The 15,878-nt window shown below is 32.2% G+C and overlaps 1 protein-coding gene across 1 annotated transcript; it reads left to right on the forward strand.

Annotated features, from left to right (window-relative positions):
- Positions 1 to 1,916: 1,916 nt before the first annotated feature.
- Positions 1,917 to 14,353, forward strand: LOC110022968. The gene is made up of 5 exons (XM_020722144.1): positions 1,917 to 2,055; positions 2,601 to 2,737; positions 11,523 to 11,842; positions 13,582 to 13,726; positions 13,795 to 14,353. Exons 1-5 carry the CDS (start codon positions 1,917 to 1,919, stop codon positions 14,308 to 14,310), a joined length of 1,257 nt encoding a protein of 418 aa, XP_020577803.1. The 3' UTR covers positions 14,311 to 14,353.
- The last annotated feature ends 1,525 nt before the right edge of the window (positions 14,354 to 15,878 follow it).

Genomic DNA, 15,878 nt, shown 5'->3' on the forward strand with positions numbered 1-15,878 from the left:
AACAACGAGCCTTACTTGTTTGATTTATTTATTCAATTATTTTTTATTTTCTAAGACTTTAATTTGGGCAAATATTTAGTGCATTTCAGCGACGATTTTCATGCAGTCCTGCCTAGAAAGCAGCTTCGTTGAATTTCTATAAATTAGTAATTTCATAAATGTTTGAATTTCAATTAATTTATATAAATTCCATCGTGGTTAAATTGGAACTTTGGCTATTGGCTGCTATCAATGAGCGAAGGCACACGATCAACGAGTAGAATTCGGAATGTTAAATAAGTCAACTTTATAAATAAAGTTGTTTAACAACTAATTTGTTAAGTGTACTTGTATAAATTCGATGATAACTCATATTAATATTATATATTGATTAATTAATTAATATGATACGTTTGATTAATTAAATTTATTTAATTACATATTTAATAATAATAATAATTAATTTAATATTAATATGCAATTTAATTTAATGAAATTTTTTTATTTTTTATTTCAATAAAGTAGTTTGGTGATACTTAATTGTTTGATTGCATGAAAATTTACCATCAATTTATATATTATCTTATTTAATTAATGTAAACCAATTAGATATTTATTCAATTACTTATTTGTTCAGATTGATAATCATCTGTTAAAAATTTTATATGAAATATCAATTACTTGTTATTAACTCATTAAAGTACTTGTTTAATTAATATAAATAAATCAAATATAAGTCAAAAATAATTGTTAAATTTTTTGAAAAAGCTAAGCATAAAAATAAATAAATAAATAAACAAACCATTATGCATAGATTACATCAACTTATGTAACTTAAGTTTCTAAATAGATGATATTTAACATCAAGTAAAGAGAAACTTATTTTCAGTGAGGAGCACACATCTACATCCTTCATTTAGTATCAAAGATATATATGAAAGGCGGGACACTTATAATATGAACAAATATATATATATATATATATATAATGTTTTTAAAAATAATAACATAAAGAAAGATTTAGATAACATTTGTGTCGCGTGTCTCGGCCTCTTGATTGACATCCTCAGTATAAGACCTCTCAAGTTGGGGTTTGAACCCCCTCTAACACAATTGACCTTAAGGAGATGGTATTCGTACTGTTAAGCACATTAGGAGTGGATGCTATCAAGCTTCACATTTTATTTCATACTAGTAATATATTACATGATTTAAATTCTAAATAATTTTTTTTAGCACAATTTACTTCTTATTTATAAGCATTGAAACTCACATTACTATAAATTCCATGAGATAGAAGCCCAAATTCTTCATGATTTGATTGTATAATTAAATATTACCTATATTGATTAAAGAGATTCTTTATTGTAAAGCATCCAAAACTGTTTATTGTATTAAAGCTTTAGCATGTTAAATATATGAAGTTTGTGATTTAACTACCTCACCTATCGCGACTTACCAACCTCTCTCCCACCTACCTATCTCCCGTTTTCTTTAAATAACCTCTTTTGGCCTGTTATAAGTGCCAAACCAAGTTCTCTTGAGAGCTAAAAGAGAGAGAAAAAGATAGAAAAAGAAAGAAAGTTTTCTTGTAAACATCGAGACACTAGACGGTGTGATTTCTCGAAGTACTAAAACCCTCTGCAGCTCCGTGGACGTAGGCAAATTTGTCGAACCATGTAAATCTGTGTTTTATTTTCTGATTTGTAATTTTTTGATCTGGTTTTTCACTTTATTGTTGACATTTTTTTATAAAAATTGATATCAGAGCTTTGGTTCATATCTAAGGAAAAATGATAGACAGAGACGAAGCAATGACATCGATGACCGAGAAGTTCAATGACACAGATTTTGCTTCTTAGTGGAGGATGCAGATAGAGGACTACCTCTATGGGAAGAAACTTTATCTTCTGTTATTAGGAAAGAAATCGGAAAATATGGGGGAGACGGAATGTAATCTGTTGGATCGACAGGTTCTGTGGGTTATTCAATTAACCCTGTCGAGATCAGTTGCCCACAATATCATCAAGAAGAGGACTACTAGGACTACTACAGATCTCATGACAACTTTATCAGGTATGTATGAAAATCATCGGTAAATAACAAGATGCACTTGATGAAAAATTTATTCAACTTAAAAATGACGGAAGATGTATATGTTGTTCAACACCTGAATGATTTCAATATCATCACAAATCAATTGTCATCTATTGAAATTGATTTTGATGATGAGATACATGTGTTGATATTATTGGCTTCATTGTCAAATAGTTGGAAAACCATGAGGATGACAGTTAGCAATTCCGCTGGTAAATCTAAACTGAAATATGATGATATTCATGATTTGATTTTGGCTGAAAAGGTGCACATGAAAGATTCTGACGAGATCTCGGGTTTGAGTTTGACACTGAATCTTAATTCCAAAGAGAGATCACAGGATAAGAACTCAAACAGAGGAAAATCAAAATAAAAAAATGAACCAAAGTCTGGCCAATATACAACCTGCTGGAATTATGGCAAGGCTGACCACATACAAAGGAACTGCAGGAATCCTAAGAAGAAGAAGAATGATAGCACAAATATGATAATTAAAGAAATAAAAGATGATCTATTGCTGGCAGTTCACAATTATGTTGATGATTGGATACTGGATTCAATGGGTTCCTTTCATACATCTTCCCACCGTGAATTGATGCAAAATTATATTGCAGATAACTTTGGGAAGGTATATCTGACTGATGAAAAAGCTCTAGACGTGGTAAGTGATACAACTAAAATATACAGTATTTTAGGCACATTTTTATACCTATTTTTGAGATATTGCGCTTTAATGAAAGTTATTTGTGTGTTTTTCTTTTAGGTACAAGTAAAAAGTTAAAAAATGCTAAAAGAAGTGAAAAATGATCAAATTTAGAGCAAAAATGTGAAATTTGTGCAAAAGTGTTTTAGCGCCTAAGCGCCCGTGAAATAGAGAAGGCCGCGCCTATGCGCCGGAGGCATCACTATTAAGCGCTAGAGGCAGTTATTTGACTGTTTTTTTCATTTGGCCAAATTTTGAAGAGACATTTAAGGCACCTATTGGCTCAAGAGGGTGATTATGACCACTATGAATGAAAATATTATTAAAAGACTTGTGAAAGGAGGCATCCCTTAGAGAATACATCGAATTTGGACACATTTTGAAGAATTTCCAAGGCACCTCTTGGGAAATTTATAAAAGGAAGTTGAGACATTTGAGATGGGTGCTTGATGAGGGAGATAAAAGTTAGAAGAAGAGGAGTTCTAAGGAGTTTGGAGAGATAGTTTTGGTGAGATTTTCAAGCACCACAAAAAATTACTTTAATGTTGGAAGTAGTACAAAATTTACTTTTTCCTTTTTATTTTTAGTTTTATTTTGAGAGTTTAGAGTGTTGTAAAAGAGAAGAGATTCAAAGGAACTTCAAGTGTTTGGTGGAGGATTTGAGATAAATTTTTATCTTTGTTTTTAAACTACTTTTGGTTTTCATCGAGACTTCTTATTGGTTTGACAATGATTTCTATTTTTAAACTAAAGTGTGGTTTTGTTTTCTCCATAGATTATGACTGGTTTTCTTTATCATTCTCCTTAAAATGATAAGTAATTAATATGTTGGAAGGAAGTTGTGGAGAGTATTAATATTTAATGTTGGAAGAAGTTGTGATGATTTAATTCCATGCACTTCATTTACTTCTTGATCTGGCCCATCTAGATGTTAAAATTTGTTGTGAGAACATATAAGAACAGGGCTGGTATTGTCTCAATCAATAATTGGAAATAATCACATGATGTTGTATGATTGAGAATGTAATTCATATGATTTAGTGCAAATAAATAGGGAAATAATCTTTGAAGGGTGTAGAGTTAGAAGACTTTAGAGTGATAGATTAAAGTCCCCAACTTGATTTATTATTTTAGGTTCTGATATGATATGTTAGCCCCCAGGTGGAGAGAATCGAGGGAACTCTAGAGTGAGAGTTGGTTACTTCCCTACCTAGCGCGGTCTTCAGAACAATTCAAACTTTAAATTAGCCAATATTCTTTATAGAATCTATAGTAAGAGTAAAGAATATTATTGCTCATATTTGACACAACACAATTTACATACTTCCACAACAAAATTCCTATACTTATTACTTATTCATGAAAATGAGAAAGATACTTTCATATTCTGTGCTTTTCTTTTACATAAACTCAAGTTATTTAGAAGTTGTTACTATTCTGTCAAAATATCAAAAATACATTTAAATTTTAATTACTGTCAAATTATCTATAGTTTAAGTAATTGTCTTTTTGAAATAGAAGTTTATTGTTTGAAAGTGCATATTGCCAATTTCCCCATAGGATCGATATTCAGGGTTTAATCAAAAAGTATTATTTGATAACGATACGTATACTTACGTAGTATCCCAAATATATATATATAATTAAAGTGTTAAATTCTTATTTTCTTTAGGATCAAGTTTTTGGTACTATTGTAAAGTAAGGAAATATAAGTGAAAATATAATCGCATATATTGTTATATTGTTGCATATAAACAGTCGGGATTAGTGGGGATGAGAGACGTTGATATTGCACTCCCTAACAAGAACAAATGGACTTTGCAAAAGGTCAGACACGTTCCCGAGTTGAAGAAAAACCTTATTTATGTTGGGCAGCTCAATGAGGGTAGTCATTCAATAGTGTTCTCAAATAGCACCTAAAAGGTTACCAAATGAGCATTAATACTAGCTCGGGGTAAAAAAACTGACACATATATAACTACAGGTTTACTCAACATTGTTGCAACTATAGTTGCAGAGTGCACAACAGATCTGCAACATTTGAGACTTCGTCACATGAGTCAGAGCTATGAAGAAATCTTGTAAGATGAAAATTTGAGCAAGTGGGAGCTGACAGAACTTCCACCAAAGAAGAATACATTATAGAACAAGTGGGTGTACCGGTGAAAACTACGTTTGATGGTAGTAAGAGGTACAAGACTGGACTTATTAAAAAGAGCATTCAGCTAAGGCAGGATATTGCTCATGCAGTGGGAGTTGTAAGCAGATGCAGGAGTAACCCAGGAAAGAACTTGGAGGTACAAAGCTATGTTGACGCTGATATGTCGACTATGAGTGCTACTATTAAGAAACTGAAGTTGTGCTCGACTTCAATTGGTTTTCCAACATGAAGACAGAAGCCATGAGTTGCGGAGGTAGAGGAAAGTGGAGGATATCATGTTTGAAAAAAAAGGTCAGTACAACCAGTAGATGATGTAGTATGTAGGTGGTGCAGTCAGTGTCTCAGTCTCCAAGTAGGAGAATTGTTAAATATATGGAGTCTGTCACTTACCTATCTCACATTCCGTGTCTCACCTACCTCTCTCCACCTATCTCTCTCCACCTATCTCTCTCCCGTTTTCTTTAAATAACCTCTTTTGGTCTCTCATAAGTGTCAATTCAAGTCATTTTCAGAGCTAAGAGAGAGAAAGAAAGTTTTCTTGTAAACGTTGAAGCGCTCGACGGTGTAATTTCTTGAAGTACTAAAATTCTCTGCAGTTCCGTGAACGTAGGCAAATTAGCTGAACCACGTAAATCAGTGTTATTTTCTTATTTGCAATTTTTCGAATTCAGTTTTTCACTTTATTGTCGTCATTTTTTCATAACATAGCAAATGGTTGAGAGAGAGAAAAAAAGATGAATAGAGATAGAGAGATAGAGAGGACATCTCACCATGCTAGTAAATATACAAAAACAAGATATTCTCAAGCAAAAGCATAATGTCCACATTTTTTTGTCACTCTCAGCTCGGAAGGTGATACACTCTAATAATGTAGGACATAATGAAAAAATATAAAAAAGTTATTTCATATTCACAAGAAGGGAAATCTATTTGCGAACAATAAGGATAATAAATAAAAACAATAAAAAATCAGTTTTATTTTATTAAATTAATGAAAGTCTTAGGTGTTATTTATGTAAAAACCCCCAAAAAAAACAATATCTAACAAAAAACGAAATTAAAAAAGTAGCTATAAAAAAAAGCTATTCAAATTGAAAAAAAATATAATTGCTGATACATAACCTAAAATATCATAAATAAATCTATTATTGAATAAATTGCTCCTGTGGTGAAGGTTCACCGAATGACCTAGTAGAATATATTATAAGAAATTATCAAGAAATACGTTTGACAAATAAAACTCAATAAGTTATTGTCATTTATTAAAGTATACGCAACAATGAATTGAGACATGCAACAAAAACAACAAAAGATTGTGATTTACTATATATATTAGCAAGAAGTGAATGACATCAAGAGCTTGTAATATCTACATAATATTGTACTACCTAAATGGAATCAATATCAAATATGATAATAGTTATGATCAATTGTTTACTAAATTGAAATCAATGACAATCAAATTAATATATTTAATTCTTTTTAATCTAATTAGACCTCACTAGTTGTACATCAATAATGTGTCAGCACTGATCCTGAAGAGATCTAATATAACAATCATAAATGAAAGAGTACAAGATCGTGATTTCAACTTATCCAACTGTGTGAAGTTGTCCAAGCCAAACCAACAAAGCCAAAGCCTATCAAACCACAAGACAAACCAAAAATGACCGAAAGATACAAGAATGAGTTATTCAGCCAAAAATGATATAAGAGATTATCTGAGTCAACTATCACAAGATGACCAACCCAAGGGAAGATCTGGTTCCCACGCATATCCAAGCATCCTAGAGACATTTAGAGGTTCCTCTTTAGGGGTCAAGAATCAACAACTAGGTTGTATTGACTGAGTCGATCCACGCAGACTAAGCCCAAACGACTGAGCAGATCCATATCTAAGAAGTTTGGCTGATCGAGTACATCTCATCCAATCAACCTGATCTTACTGGCCTGAAGCCAATTAAGCCTAGCTAGTTGAGTAAGAAAGCAATCAGAGAATAAAATTAATTATTTGTATAAAATACCAGAAATATCTCGGCATGCACCCTTTTAAAGTAGAAGCCAAAATGTAACATCACAATGTTGCACCCTCTCATCTATAAATAGGGGACTATGTTATAATAAGACACTACAACTATTGTTTATTACTATTCACTCTTCTCTATGTATCTCCCACTCACTCTCTCAGCCGACTGAGTCGATCTTATAGGCCTGAAGCCAATTAAATTAGAAAGTAGTCGGATAATAGGTTTTCCCTTGTAAAATAACATAATTCCCCTCATATGAGTCCCTTTAAAGTAGGGGAAAAAATGTAACATCAAGATGGTGAACCATCACCTCTATAAATAGGGGAATCATCTTACGAATAAGACACAATGAATTATTATTTATTACTATTTACTTCTCTCTCTGTCTCTCACTCACTCACTCTCTCTCTCTCTCTCTCTCTTACTCTCTTTTTTTCTCTCTCTCTGCTTACTTAGGCTCTATTCATTGGGTGTGATTCAGAACAAATCTGGATTCAACTTCATAAAAAATGTCACGAGATGGATCATGCCACAAAAAGAAAAGGAACAAACTGCAAAGAGAAAATCTACAACAGAGACACCGATGATATGGAGTGTGTCAGAGAGTTCGCAGCCCAGTAGATCCAGGAGTTGAAGGATCAAATGTTAGCTTTCATCTGAGATGCGATGACTCGAGGAACAGAATAACAACCTGAGATGAAGGTTGGTGGCCAACGATAAAAGAGGTCCCCAGGTTTAGAAAGAGAGGGAGACTCCTAGTATGTTATTCTATATTTTGATTTTATGAATTAACACATTATTTTTATTTAATGAATATGTTATGATCTCTAATATATGGTAGGCTATATTTTTGGTTCGTAATGCGTTTTGAACTTTGTTTTATTTTAAAGTGTTATGCTAACTTGTATCAAGATCTCCCACGTCTTCTCACAATTTTATGTTTTATATTTCAGATGTCATTTTCTTTTCAGACTTTCAATGTTTCTCATAATGTATAATGATTAACACTATCATGTTTTACTCAGATGTCACTTATAACGTAAGCCTATTGATGGATATGGATAAAATATTTTAGCAATTCAAAACATCATATTTCAGAAAATTAGAGTTTCTAAATATTCAGAGTTTTTAATTTTGAGAACTTTTTGCCAGAATAAGTGTTGAATCTCTTGAATTTGGATAAATGAGGCTTTTAAAATTTAGTATTTTGAACGAATTTGAAATGTTTAATAGACTCAAGATCATCAATGTCTTCATGTAGTTTCATATATTTATATTTCAAATATCACTTTCTTTTTAGTCTTTTTATGATTTTTGTAATATGCAATAGTTAAATTTATTATATTTTTTCTTGTATGTCATTTATAATGTAAATTTGTTGATGGATATGGACAAAAAAAAATTATCAATTCAAATCAGCATATTCAGGAAAGTTGTCAGAGTTTTACATCTTAAGAACTATCTAGCAAAATAACTCTTGAATCTGTCAAATTTGGATAAACAACCTGACTTTAAGAGCTTGGTATTTAAATGAATTTGAAATATTCAACAAGCTCAAAATAAACTATGTATTCCTGTAGTATAACATTCTTATATTTCAGCTCTAAAAAATTTCTCAATTTAGATCAACTCTTGTGAAGTATTGTCGAGATGAGAATGTTTAGATGGATGAGTGGCTTGGTACAAAGAAAATGTGAAATGAATATATTCGTGATAGGGTTGTTGTAGCTCCAGTAGCAAACAAGATTAGAGAGAGTCGTCTTAGATGGTTTGTTCACATTAAATGGTTTGTTCACATTAAATGTTTCACATTAAATGTCGACCATCTGATGATCTAGTTAGGATAGTAGATGTTTTATATTTGTCTTATGTTAATAAAGGCAGAGGTTGACCTAAAAAAGACTTGGGCATATTGTATAAAAAATAATCTTAATCTATTAGAATTAAATGAAATATGACACTCAACAAGACACAATGGAGAAAAAGGTCATGTACCCAACCCTACCTAGTGAGATAAAGGCTTGTTGTTGTTGCTGTTGTAAATCAACATATTGTAAAAAGTTTGAGTTTGTGAACCTTTAGAATTTTAAAATTTGAGAGCAGTTTGATAGAACAACAATTGAATATTTGAAATTTATATAAACAGTTTGACTTTCAAAATTTAAGATCAAACAAATTTGAAAAGTTCAACAAGCTCATGATCACAATTGTCTTCCCGCAGTTTTACATTTTTATATTTCAGACCTAACTTTCATTTCAATCATTATTGTATCTCAATCTCATGAATGCTTTATTTTTATTCATTCATGTTGAATGTTGTATAGGATATAAAATCCGATTTATTAGGCTTTTTCCTCTAAAATTTTTATGTATATTTGCATATGCAATTATGCTTGCATTCCTAGTTATCAGAACTTACAAGTTTTTTCCCTTATTGTTCTATGAAATTCATAATTTTAAATACTCATTTGTTTATTCCTTAACCAAGTTAGGATGCATGCATGTTCTTTCGAAAGTCTTATGAACACATGAAGACAGTATCTAAATTTAGAATTCAGTAATCTCATATGATTCAAAATTTAGATAAGTTCCAGAATTTAGAGATAGAGAAAATGAAAGCAGAGAAGATGCTCAAAAGAATAATACATACAGAACTCACTAATAATACTTTTCATTACAACATAAGGTATTTATACACATGGGAATGTTATAGGCAACGTTGGATATATTTCATCTAAGCTGGTTATACTAGTGGGCACTGTTGTATTGATAAAGATAATTTAATATACTTCCTGAGTTCAGTGAAGCAAACCGAGATACCACTTAGTTATTATATGAATCCAAAATTATATTATTTATATTCATCATCTGTTGAATTGAAATTTACGATTATGCTGGATAAGCTCCATCTATAATTTTTTTTTAAGTTATGTTACAATGTTGGTGTGACCTGAACTTATATGCACATCAATTTAGTTCCAGTGAAGTTGTAGTTTGGGTAGTGGTCTTTCCATGTTTGATTCATATCACAAATATTTGAAAAGTGGGAAGAGTGACAATTCAACCACGTTAAGAGGAAAGTTAAGAAATTATTATTGACTATGTTTGAACCATTATCTTTTTTCTTTCTTTTGGCATTAAAACTGCTTTTAGTCATTAGATAGACATATAATTTTATGGATATAACATTATGTTTTACCTTTTCTATCCAATCATTATCTTGTTGTAATTTTATGGATATAACATTATGTTTTACCTTTTCAATCATTATCTTGTTTCACACTCTCTATATCATTCATGTTTATGGGATTACTCTTAGCCATAATCTTTTATATCACATAAAAAATGCCATTATTTTTTCCTTAAATTTAAATACACCGTGTTATGCATAGGAAGGGGGCATACATGTAAAAATTAAAGTTTAGGGTTTAGAGATGTAAGTACATAAGAATTGGTATGCAGCATTGGTAGCTCTTTTTAATGTTGCTTTGCCATCGACTTGATCTTACAAGTACTCAAAATGTGTATTTCTGATGACATTTTATTGTGTATTATTCCTCATTTAATCTTCCTGAAATTGGTTTCTGGAATATGTTTTCACAAAGGAAGTTTAAGCTGCTGAAGTAATGTGGTGTCAGATAGCTCAACAACATATTGTAATTATCTTTTCCTGCATATTAATTTTATGTGCTGTTCTTATAAACATATAAATTTTAGTTACATGTGTTCACGAAATGTAGTTTGGGATGGACATTTTTTTGCTAAAATTATGTGTTCATTACTGTGTTCACGAAATGTAGTTTGGGATGGACATTTTTTTGCTAAAATTATGTGTTCATTACTTCTTTGAAGGTTTATGCATGAATTCGAATGCATTGCCAATTTTCACTTCTAGAGGCTTTTACAAAAATACCACTCAATTCTGCCTTATTTACGAATCTAAAACCTAAACGTTGCTTTTTAAATTTGTCCCCTAATTCTTTCATATTACAGCAAAAATACCATATTGACAACTTAAAAAAAAAAGATAAAATACATATTTCCATGCATATGTGAAGTGGTATATAAGTAAAAATTAAAATCTAAGTGTTTAATATGTAAATACATATGTATTGAGTGGTAAAAATTATATGAAATATTAAGTATATTTTAGCATGTATATATTTTAACTTATTTTTATTATGAAACATTATATAAATGAGAATGAGTACACACAAATTTATAAAAAATATATGATATATTAAGAAGAAAAATAATTTCTTTTATTACATTCTATTTACACACAACCAAATAATTTATAAGTATTCAGAATACATTGCTTTTAATTTATTCTACATGCAACTAATAAGAAGATGGTTGAAGTGGAGGGATGCTTCGGGCCTATTGTGTGATTGAAAACTATCGCTTAGATTGAAAGGAAAGTTTTATAAAATGATGGTGACTTGCAATGTTCTATGGCGCTGAATGTTGGCCTTTAAAATAGAAACATAAAACTAAGGGTCCGTTTGGGGGGGATTATTTGTGAATTGTGCATTTTGAAAACGCATCCCATTAGTTTGGTTCGAGCGCTTTGGTTGGCCCCCGTAAAACTCGCAATTTGATTTCTAAAGCACCGCGGCCCGCACCTAATGTACCGCGTTCGAGCGTTTCAAAGGGTTTTTACAGTACTTACCCCTCCGCCTCCTCCGCTTTCCCTAGTTCGTGCCTTAACCTTCCTCGATCGCTTTCCCCATTTCATGCCCAAACGTTCCTCGCTCTGAGAAGAGACGTTCCTCACTCTGAGAAGGGGAGATCTATATCTATCGCGCCCTACTGTCGCGCTCTAAGGATATCTAACACTTTCTTCTCTCTTCTCCCATTCGATCCGATCCTTCTGTAAGATGTTGTCTTTGGTTACCGTAAGAATCAAGAGTTTAGTTGATGCCTTATCGTTGAAGTTTTCCGATTTTGTGATGCCTTATTTTTTTGGGAAGGGCTTGACATGGGAGGTTTTTGGGATTTCTGCTATCTACATGCAACCCGTGGTTGGATCGGTTTATCCTTGCATTTTTTTGTCGAGAAGGCCCTTTTTGATCTTACCTTTCTGTTAAAACGAAGAAACAATGTTTTGGGTATTTGTGCATTAACACTGTGGTTGTTGTTTTTAAAAAGGAGAAATTACACTGAGAGGAGATCAAGATCATTGCATTTACAGTGCGATTGTTGTTTCGGTACTTGTTGTTAAAACGATGGAGCAATGCCTTTCCTCATTTGAGCATTTACAGTTCGGAATGGGTATTTGTTTTGCAAATGCAAATTTTTGAAAGTTAAAAAAAAATATATCTAGATTTATTGGGATATTCTTTAGGGTTAGCTTTTCTTTAGCACTCTATGAGCATCTCATCATATATTCTGATAATGATGTAGGTGTTTCATATTATTAATTTGTTCAAGGCTCCTGGCTTTGTATAGCCTAATCCTTCTTAACAGCCTTTAGTACCCATATATGTGAATGTTTCTTTGTTGAAGGCAATTTCTTGATATGTTCTATTTGTGATATACAGTTATCATGGCAGCTTGGATGACCCTCCTTATGGGCAATTCTTTATTCACCCGCTGATATACAGTTATCATGGCAGTTACATATATAGTTTGATCTATTTGCGATATATGGCTTGAATGTTATTGGTTCTGCAATCACTTAACACAAGTAAAATTCTGTTGAAGTGAATAAGGCATACTGTTGAAATGGGGCACTTGGTGATATATAGCTTGAATTTGTTTGGCAATATGTCATATCTTTGAAATGGGGCATTTGGTGGAAGCTTGAAAATTATAGCCATGCTTCTTATGTTGAGTTATTTTTTCTTATCTTCCTGATAAAATTCTGTTGAAATATATTTTTGATAATCTTTTAATGCATGTTGTCATTTGGTTTGAAGGCAATAAGACATACTATCATTTGGTGAGTTTGGGATAAGGCATACTGTAATTTGGTTTTGAAGGCAATAAGTCCTCTTACTCTGGTGATTGAACACATATATATTAGGCACCATTTCAAGACTTATATTATTAGTGCTATTTACGTGGGATAAGGCATTTGGTTTTGAAGACAGTTTTCCGTGACATTTATGAACAAGAATATGGATAAGAATGTGGCTGTTTATATGCAGTTATATTTATAGAGCTGCATTTATATTTCGATAAAATGTTGGGCCTTATATGGAAGGAGGTTTTGTTTGCTGCATTTACATAGCTGTTGGAAGTTCTGTTTGCTTTATAAAGTTAGAAATACATACGACATAAAATTATGGCTTTAAAAACGAGATGTTCACAAATGCTATGTTAGTTGTTATAACATTCTCCCTTTCTTTTTTTTACAATATTGCTCAGTATTGTCTGATATTTGATAGCATTCCTGAAGAATTGAATCATTTTCTTAATAGTATCATTATGGCAAAGAAAAAAGAAGCCTCTACTTCAGCTATGTGGGATAAAGATGTCACAATCATTCATTTTTTTTTATGTATTAAGGAGATTGAAATTGGTAATCGGCCTACCACCTATTTTAACAAAGAAGAGTGACAAAATATTTCCAATAAGTTCAAGGAAATGACAAGCTGTGAGTATGACAGGTTAAAATTCAAAAATAAGTGGAATCAGCTCAAAAAAGACTGGAAGTTATGGAAGGAACTAAAACGAGGATCCACAGGATTTGGTTGGGATCTCATCAAACGTACTGTAGATGCTTCAAAAAAATGGTGGGCTGAGAAACTAGAGATAATACTCCCCCCCCATTCGGTTTATCCATTGCAATTTTTATTAATATGCCCTACTTCTCATTGCAGGCAGTGCTAAATGCGAAAAAATTTAAGGTGTGTGGAATTGACCCGAAATTGGAAGACAAATTGGATGTTATGTTTAAGGGTGTGGTAGCTATGGGGCATAATACCTTCAACCCAAGTGAGTTGGGGTTCGATGGCATATCACTTGACTTGACACCTGATCCACTTATGGGTTCTGGTCAAGGTCCTAGCATAAACCCGAGGGAGCTCGAGTCCACAGGCCAATCAAAGAGGCGTATGATGGAGAAAAAGATACAAAACAAAGATGTATTCGTGCAAAGCTCAGTAGACCGACTGATAGAAGTATTTGCAGCTCCACAACCTGTTGAACCAGAAGTAGATGATCCCCGTGTTGATCGTTTTATGAATCTGTTAGAAGACATATTTGAAGTTATGGCTGATAACGATTTCTTTTTAAAATGTGTTAGGGTGCTTGAATGCCCAACAAAAAGACATATTTTCAAGAGGCTTTGGCCTGAGCTGCACGTGCAATACTTGCGTCTTTCTATAAAAAATTGATTGTTGTATTTGTGAACTTTGCTTGATATGCCGGCTATTGTATTATGTTGTATTATGCTAAAGACCTTTACATGTTGAACTCGCTTTAGCATTATGATGTTTATGTGTTGTTTGATTGGTTAACAAATATTAGAACTACTACTCAACCTACATTTTTGTTTATTTGTTCATGTGATGATTGTTTGGTTTTTCAGGTTGAATCGATATCGAGAACGTCGCAAAAGAATGGTGGCTGCGATTGCTATATTATTTTTAGAATATGTCGGTCGTCATGCGGCTGGGTGCAATTTAATTTAGCGTAACATACTGTTTAGAAAATGCGGCTGGGTGTGAGCTGGGGGTGATTTAATTTGAAGAAAATGGGGTCAAACTAATTTCATTGATTCCTATAGTTTGAATAATCGAGCTAAACATAAGTAATGTACCACCCTAAAAGGCAATACACTACTTGATAATAATTTCAATTGAATAAACTATAGAAATAAATGACTTCTGTTTGATCTGCAAGTTTGCATGATGACCGACAAATTCCCCTATTCGATATGGAAGTCAAATAGGGTTTATTTTAAGACTGGGTTCTTTTAAGTTCCCTATAAGGGCAAGCCCCTATAGTTAATCACATCTTAAACGAACAGATCACTTAAGAAAACTCTCGATAAAAATCAGGAATCTTTTGTTTTCATGAATTTAAAAGGAAGGGTTTTCAACGAACATGATTGCGAAATTTTCAGTAGGGATTGGTTCAAAGGTCAAAGATTTAGTTTTAAGAATCAAAGGATGAAAGGTAGGGGAGATTAAAGATTCAAAATAGGTTCTTGGTAATCTTCCAAACTATCCTAATATTTGGCTCAATTTATGATGATATTAATTTAAGTTAACTCTTGTCAGTTTTACTAATTAGGGCTTAGATTTGTGTAAAGATGATTTACACAAAAAGCCTAGAAAGAGAGGGGGTTTTACATCAAGTGACTATCTCAGAATCCTAAAATAAGATAGGACATGCTGCATATCAAGACTATGCATGAGCCTAAAAAAGAGAGGTTTTATGTCATAAAAGACAGCCTTTGAATCCTAAGGATTGTTATTAAACTAAAGAAAGGGTATTGAACGAGCTGCCCACGAAGTCTGCTTCAAGTTCCATACTGAAATGTCTTCAAGTCTTTAGGTCCTCCAATCTTATTATTAAAAGTTTTATTTGTTTCGATAATTTTATAGCGAATTAATTAAAGGGTAGTGGAGGTATAGTTCAAACCTAGGCAAAGACTAGGTTCACTTAAGCTAAGTAATTCCCTAGTGTTATGATTTCTAGGTTCTCCCTAATCTAAATAACTTTTATTTCTTCATTATTTGTTCTTAACACATGCAATCTATGTTTGATAAAAGCAGTAAAAGAACATGCATTGAGATACATAAAATAATAAATATAACAAATAAAGAAACAATGTTTTATCAAATTTTTATTAAATTTTAATTATTTAATTAGTGGTAATCTAGTCAAGATGTCTATGGCTTCGTCATCTCGGGTCGTCGGGTGCCCTAGTTTATTTAGTCCGAAAGGTGGGTTGCTA

The sequence above is a fragment of the Phalaenopsis equestris genome, unplaced genomic scaffold, assembly GCF_001263595.1.
Source record: "Phalaenopsis equestris unplaced genomic scaffold, ASM126359v1 Scaffold000203, whole genome shotgun sequence".
Classification (NCBI taxonomy): Eukaryota; Viridiplantae; Streptophyta; class Magnoliopsida; order Asparagales; family Orchidaceae; genus Phalaenopsis; species Phalaenopsis equestris.

Bases quoted from the DNA above. Each gene is read 5' to 3' on its own strand.
- LOC110022968 (XM_020722144.1), top strand. From the start codon at position 1,917: ATGGGGGAGACGGAATGTAATCTGTTGGATCGACAGGTTCTGTGGGTT. The intron at 11,843-13,581 runs GTAAGATGTTGT...TGAGTATGACAG, and splicing joins CCATTCGATCCGATCCTTCT to GTTAAAATTCAAAAATAAGT. The intron at 13,727-13,794 runs ATAATACTCCCC...TTCTCATTGCAG, and splicing joins GGTGGGCTGAGAAACTAGAG to GCAGTGCTAAATGCGAAAAA.